Source organism: Montipora capricornis, chromosome 6 (genome assembly GCF_036669925.1).
Source record: "Montipora capricornis isolate CH-2021 chromosome 6, ASM3666992v2, whole genome shotgun sequence".
In the NCBI taxonomy this organism is placed as follows: Eukaryota; Metazoa; Cnidaria; class Anthozoa; order Scleractinia; family Acroporidae; genus Montipora; species Montipora capricornis.
In genome coordinates this window covers 200,001-207,500 of record NC_090888.1, presented here as the reverse complement: position 1 = coordinate 207,500, position 7,500 = coordinate 200,001, and the positions used below count along the sequence as shown (strand labels likewise).

At 40.2% G+C, this 7,500-nt stretch overlaps 1 protein-coding gene across 7 annotated transcripts in view; it reads left to right on the top strand.

Moving 5' to 3' along the window:
- LOC138051104 (galanin receptor type 1-like) overlaps nt 1-4,514 on the top strand; it is a 13,443-nt gene extending 8,929 nt beyond the window's left edge. For all 7 annotated transcript variants that reach the window (XM_068897246.1, XM_068897247.1, XM_068897249.1 and 4 more), the window contains one exon: nt 216-4,514. In XM_068897246.1, coding sequence (XP_068753347.1) covers nt 216-1,284 — 1,069 coding nt within the window. In that variant the 3' untranslated portion in view covers nt 1,285-4,514. The remainder of the gene's footprint in view (nt 1-215) is intronic.
- The last annotated feature ends 2,986 nt before the right edge of the window (nt 4,515-7,500 follow it).

The following is a 7,500-nucleotide window of genomic DNA, read 5'->3' as shown; positions in this document are numbered from 1 at the left end:
GAGAACGAGAATGAGAAAGTGATAAATCGCTAGGTGACATTTACACTTTCCACGAGTTTTCCCAGGGAACTATTCGCTACCCAAAAATGCTATCTGAGCCTTTTGAGTGCCAAAATGTGACTCTAGGAGGATTTCAGCTCCCAAACCCCCCCTTCCTCCTTCTCCCCTTCCTTTCTTTCCTTGGTTATTTTGACTTCCTTCCTATCTTCCTGTAGACTCCAGTCAGTCAGTGATACCTCATTTTGGAAAACATTGGCACGCATGGCTTCCCAGTCGAGCAACAACAGCTCCCAGCAGCTGAGCCAATCAGACCAGTACACTGAACGGACTATGACGTTGGTTATTATATTCATTATTATTAGTGTTGGTATCATCGGTAATTCAATGGTCATAGCAGTGGTGAAGGCCATCCGTGGGATGAGATCAACAACCAACTATCTCCTCGTCAATATTGCTTTAGCAGATATTATTACGCTGCTCTTTACGATTGTACACTTTATTCTATCAAGGTTCTCGTCTCCACCTTCCTTCACAAGTGCTGCATTAAATTTCCTTTGTAAATTCATTTACACCAATAACGTGTCTTTGGTGTCGTTTTTAGTGACAGTGATGACACTGACGTTGTTAGCAATAGAAAGGTATCAGGCCCTTGTGAAACCGCTGACATCATCTCGCAGACTAACTTCTGAAAGGATTGCCTGCGTTATTACAGGAATCTGGTCAGCCTCCTTTGCTCTCGTGACGCCACTATTCGCTACTACTGCATATAAACCTGACGATAAGGAAATCTGTAGCCATGGTGATGCAAGGGAGGGTATAGTAATCTACATCTACTGTTTTGTAGTGATTCTTGCCCTTATTCCTTTTACGATAATCATGTTTTGTTATTCGTTTATCATATATGGCATGTACATCAACAAAACCATCTTCAACAACAACGGAGAAAGACGAGCAACACGACAGGAAATCACAGAAAAGCGAAGATTGGTGTGGCTTTTGATAATTCTCACATTGATATTTTTTGTGGCTTTTATTCCTTACGGAATTTTGCTAATTATGAAATACAGCGAAGTAAACAATGCTTTCATCATTGATCTCCACTATGCGACACAGTACCTCACGCTTCTCAACTTTGCTGTAAATCCTTTCATATACGCATTTGCAAGTTCTGGTTACCGACGGGGCTACGTGTTTCTCCTAAAGAAAATTACATGCCGTAATACCACGGTTAATGCCATCGAACTTCGTGAAATGCAATTACGGACTTCTGTACGTACCATGTAGCCCTACTCTCTTAGATGACGAAGAGTCTCCTAGAAGCGAAAAAGAAAGGGTGCGTCCTCTAAAAGCGAAATGTTGGTGTTGATCCCGGCGGCTTAGGTTATATTGAATTCCTCTAGTTCTATGTATTACAGTTTCACTTCAATTTTAAGGACCCTGGTAGAGCAAACTACAGCAAAAATATGCCACAATGATGAAAAAATATTTAAAGACAAAATAAAATCAGTCTGAGAAATATTGTTGATGCAGGAAATCGAGGATAATCAGAAATTAAAGACATCATAGAACATAAGTGAAAGTTAATTACATTCCTTTTAGGTTTGATAGGTAGAGTCATTTTAATACCCAATATTACATGTACTAGGCTTAAATAGCCTAAGGCTATGAAAATGCTGCGTAAATTGTTCTTAGAACAGCAAATAAAATAGGGACCTTTAGACCGGAGGACGAAGACGACTATGAGTACCAGTTTTCCGTTCTGAGCACGCGCACTTCGAAAAATGTCGGCCTCCAAAACTCGTACTCGTAGTCGTCTTCGTCCTCTGATCTGAAGGTCCCTAATAATTATGAGAAGGAAGACTTCAAGATTACATGGTAAAACATAAGGCAATTTGAGGTGAAGGTTGACTTCATTGTAACTCTTCAATTACAGTCAAAGCTGTCCCTGCGACCACTCTCGTAGACCAGCTTTACTTACGCCCACCAATGTAAAATCCCTTTTTAAATGTCAATTAAACTCTCCAATTGAAAGCTCTCGTTTATAATATAAGCGACCGTTCCCGTCAGCCACCCCGACCACTTTTAGTATTACCCAACTGTTTTTAAAGAGGGAACTACGTACACGTCTCTCTCTAGTGAGGCCAAATCTCACCACTCATGTCTCCTGTCCGCAAGGGAAGATGAAGATGCACCATGACACGCACGCCAAGTTCAGACAAATCGCTGTCGGTGAACCAGTCCTTGCACGTGACCATGTATCAGGACACGGGACAAAGATGACAACCTGGAACTGAGTAGAAGAGCACCCTTCATCACACTTACAGGATTACAGCGTTCGCTTTGATAATGGGCGAGTTTGGCGCCGGCATGTGGACACTAAGCCAGCCGAGTCAGGTGCCCAATTCTTTGAGACAGCAACCCCAGCCGACCCAGATCCTCAACCACTTACCCCAACTGAAGTCAATTCATATCAACCGGATAAATCAGCTCTACGGGAGGTAATTCTTGCCTCGACTGATCCTGTTCCCGTTGGACATCCTGTACTCCAAAACGACTGAGGACCAGGACCACTCAAAACACACTTGAGGAGATGTGAATTTGAACTTGTTATGAACTTGAATCTGATTGAGTTTCGTTGAAATTTGGCCGAGATATGAATTTTAGCACCTGTTGTTGCTATTGACTCATTGTCAGTTTTTGAACGTTGATGATTTGTTTATTTTCTTGATCATTAAGGTTATTACCAAAAACAAATCTCCAGAGGGAGGTGTTATAGCGAGTGGTTATTTGTTCTACGAGCCTGCGTATGGCTCAGCGGTTGCCTGTATTACCATGCGCTCACATAAAACATTCTGCCCTGTTGATGCGCCATCTTGCGTGTATTGGACTCTCTCACACTCAAAAACATAACAGTATGGTCTTGCTTCTTGGTTGTCATTCTGTCTCCGTTGAACGCAATACGTTTCTAGCGCTGTCAGAATACCTTGGACTGATCTTTCTCTGATATTTGCTAGCACGTTTAATTTGGTGGTGTTGTCAGGACGCGTCTTGTTTTCGTCCCAAGAAGACTTTGGATGGTCGCCTTTATTTTTTGCAGGTCACAGTTCATTGTTTTACCAACACAAAAAGTATCCTAAACACGCACAAAAGCAAACCTTATGAATAATTAGGCCTAAACAAAAGTTTTTAGGCTTAAGGTTAGCTTTTACAGTGAATGTTTAGGGTACTTTCTGTATTGGTAAAACAATAACCTGTAACCTGTTTATAATACCAGCCGTCCTTTTCGTGCAGGCCGCTTGATATCCGGTATAATTCCTACGCTTCTTTCCATTCTTTCGACACATCTGAAAGGTTGAGGCTATCAATACTTAATTCTGAGAAAGGCGTAATGCGTTCCATGACGGAATTGAGAGTTGTAAATAAGAGACACCAATACACAAACGAGTTTTCTGAGAATTTACTCCAGAGTGAAAGTACTTGTACATAACATCAAAATATCACACAACATGGTCACATGACAGCGACCAATGATAACCAATCATAACAAAATGTGTCTGATAACACGATTATTACAGTTTTATAGGGCTTTGTCGAAAAGTGAGACGGGGACGCGGGGACAGGGAATGTGAGGACTCGGAGATGTAGGGACTCGGGGTCGTGGGGACGTGAGAACTCGGGGATGCTTTTCAAGTACCAGCTAAATACTCACCGAAATTCAAAAATTGGATTCTCGAAAAGTAATTCTCGCCATCCGTCACAGAGCTCGACTATGAAACAAAGCAGAAAACCTAATGACCCATTGCTAAATAATATATAACCCCATAAGGGTTGAAAAGTGTAACGCGCGTTCACAGCTTCCGAATATTCAGTGCGAACTGATTGGTTGAATGTTTCATTGCTAAGTACCGTATTTGGAAACCCCTCGCTCTTGTTGTTCCAAATATGGTACTTAGCAAATTGAAAATTCAGAAGCTTGTTTCCCAGCACACAAGGAGCCGTTACACGTTTCAACCCTTATGGGTTTCTGATAATAAACAATACACTTTATTTAAAGAGGGTGGCATGGAATAGTTGAGGTAAAAAAGATTAAGTAAAGTAACCGTATTTAACGTCGATAACTCGTAACAGCAATTCAACTGACAAACTTGAGGTCGACGGTGAGCTCATTTTACTCCCCCCTCTCCATCAGTACTCCGTTTTACAAGTATTTAAAGCTACTTAGCTACACGGAAAGGAAAGAAGTCGAAACCGGACGCGAGATCCGGGAATCGAACTCAATACCTCTTGCATCAAGGCCGCGCACTTACCGACTGTGCCATCCTTGCTCATTTGGTAGCTAATAAACTTGTGGCCCTCTATCTAAAGTTATAATAAACCTAATATACTGTTATACGAAGTGTACATCATGTAATAGCTGAAAGATAAAATGTATGTTAAATTCTAACATATCTATCAACACAACTATAAAATATCTATATGATAAGGATAAGAATTGTAACAAAAATAAAATGTAACTTGAGAGCAAACTATAAAATGTTGTAGTTTCTGTTGTACATCGAAAAGGATGTTTCTATAATGCATGATTTTAAAAGATTTTAGAAAACAGTCCTAAGAAATTACGTGCGCTCATTGGTTAAAAATCGTGTTTCAATAACTCGATGGAGACGGAGAACTAGCACGAGCTGTTGCCGTAGTGATGGCGCGAGCAAAGAGAATTTACATTTTCATAATTAGAGTTAACAAGTTGTTTTCCTTTTTCTCGTCGTGTTGTTTTCTAAAAGAAATAGAAACCTCCTTGTTTCTATCGAGTTATAGAAACACTCATGAAAGTTTGGGAGAACTCGGAAAAGCTGTAGAAACACTCGCCTGGGGCTCGTGTTCCCACAGCATTTCTCGTTCTCCCAAACTCTATAACTCGATAGAAATACGGTACATATTTTCTATTTCTTAAATAAAGATAACCGCGCACCGGTGGCTCAGTTGGTTGAGCACCGGGCTGCCATGCGGGAGACCGTGAGTTTGACTCCGGCCGGACCAACACTTAGGGTCTTTAAATAACTGAGGAGAAAGTGCTACCTTTGTAATTACTTCCGCAAATGGTTAAACTTTCAAGTCTTCTCGGATAAGGACTATGAGCCGTAGGCCCCGCCTCACAAATGTCTTCCATGTTCATTAGTTCCCTGTGGGACGTTAAAGAACCCACACACTATTCGAGAAGAGTAGGGGATGAAGTTCGCCGGTGTTGTGGCTGTCCTCTGTGAGTATATGGGTGGGTGGGTATAGCAGGTCCACATCAGCTGAATAGCTGCCAAAACTTCAACCTCAAACAAATAAATAAATAACAATAAATATAACAAATAACAAATGACTTCAGTCATGCGATTTAAATCTCGGGCAAATGAAATCAGTGTTACTATATCTTGTAGCACGATTATGTTGCTGACGACCTAGCTTCCCCTTGTCACAGCTAGTCCAGATTGTGCTGACATAATGCAAAACCGATCTAATCATAGCGTTATAAAACAATAGCCTTTGTCTCATGGACAGGCAAGATTGTATTTTTTCAATATTCCGATTCGCCGGGATAGCTTTTTACAAAGTTTCTCTACATGGGAATTAAATGAGAGTGCAGAGTCAATTTCAAGACACTAGGTACGAGTTCGAGTTCAGTTCCATTAATAGTTAAAGCCATCTCGTCATTGATCTTGGAGTGGAGACGAATGCCAGTGATGAGTATAGCTTTGGTCTTGCCCTTGTTGATCGGTAGTTTGTTGGAAGCTGGCCATTCAACGATTTCAGCAATTGAAAGTTCTGCTCTAATCTGAGCTGTAATTCAGTCGCACAAGAAGTCAACGTTGTATCGTTGCTCTACTAATTAAGCCGTCAATCCACCTGGACGTTGCTCATGTTATGAAAGACATGTACGTTATATTTGAGCTGCAGCCTGCGGATAGATAGAGTTATGTTGAGGTTTCAGATTATCGCAGAGGCTGAACATTCCTTATTGCATAAGTAACCCTCATGACGGTGTCGAACCCCTCAAGATTCTAGGCAACAAGTATCGTCCGTTCAAGCAACTCTTAATTTTCATCTTTGGGATATTAACCCAAACACTGGAGAGGTGTGAATCATTGCTGGCTGGTTGGATACTGTTGTGGACGAGTAATTACTGCATTATGTTGACTTGGCTTGAGAACAGAACTTTTGCCACTGCTTAGAAGCGTTCGATAAACTCGCCAAGGGAAGGAAAAATTAGCCGTGTAGGCCGCGTAAAGTTAAAAAACCGGAGAATCTCACTGAAAGCTGGTTACGGTAACATTTTGAAAAAGCAGAATATTTCCCCAGCGAGAAAAGGTACAAGTCAAAATGTTAAATTAGAATGTTCTTATAAAATCAAGAAATAGTAACATCAAGTATAGGGGGAAAGGGGAGGAGGGCATTCCTGCCAAAAGTACTGTATTTTGCTTTATATAATCGATGTTACGTATATTTTCAATCGTCTATTTTCCTATTGTCGGGCGACAATTGTTATTCTTAGATCATAATTTTTAGCATTAAGTTACATTTAGGTTATGATTTTGACTATTAAGGCGGGTTAGGGAAACTTTCTGGTCAGTGAAAACCTTATTCCCAGTGAGAGAACAAGAAAAGTAAGTAATTGTAATAGGAATCATTAAAATGACAATTTCCTCGATTGTGATTGGTTTAAAAGATCTCCTATTTTCCACTAATTCAATTGCCAAGTTGTTATGATTTCTTTCGGATAGTTCAATAAGCCAATCGCATTCAAAGTTGTAGTTTAAATCAGCCAATCACAACCTTGGTTTCAATCACCGTAGAAAAAGTGTACAGACTCCTAAATCGGGGCTTTCTTTCTTCCTTTCTTTCTTTCTTTCTTTATTTCTTTTTTTCTTTCTTTCTTTCTTTCTTTCTTTCTTTCTTTCTTTCTTTCTTTGTTTTCTTCTTTCTTTCAGAGCGTCATTTAACAATTTTTAAATGCAAATATTCCCTTTCTTTCATAACTTGGCTCTTCTTCTTTTCTCGGAAATTGTAACTCGGAAATTGGACGACACGAGGTCCTCTTACCAAATTAAACATAAAATAGAATATGATAGAATAATTAACGATTATTCTATTCTATTCTATTTTATGTTTATTAATTTGGTAAGAGGACCTTGTGTCGTCCAATTCGGTCTGTAATCATACTCCTGATAAACAACGGCGCGGTCGTCCGATTTTGTTATTACTCGTACGATTATAGACCAAATTGGACTCTACTGAGTGCAAGGTATTGCCTAATAGAGCAGCTTTCAAATGACTAATTGGTTTAGAAATCTCGCGCCAGTTTATTGACCAATGAAAAGGAAACCAAAACCAATCGCGACTTGCACACACGATTTTTCCCGCCCTTCGAGCAAGTTACCTGCATACCGGGAATTGCTACGAATTTGTATTGGTTCATTACGCTGTTTGCGTCTGCTGTGATTGGTTGAAGTAATT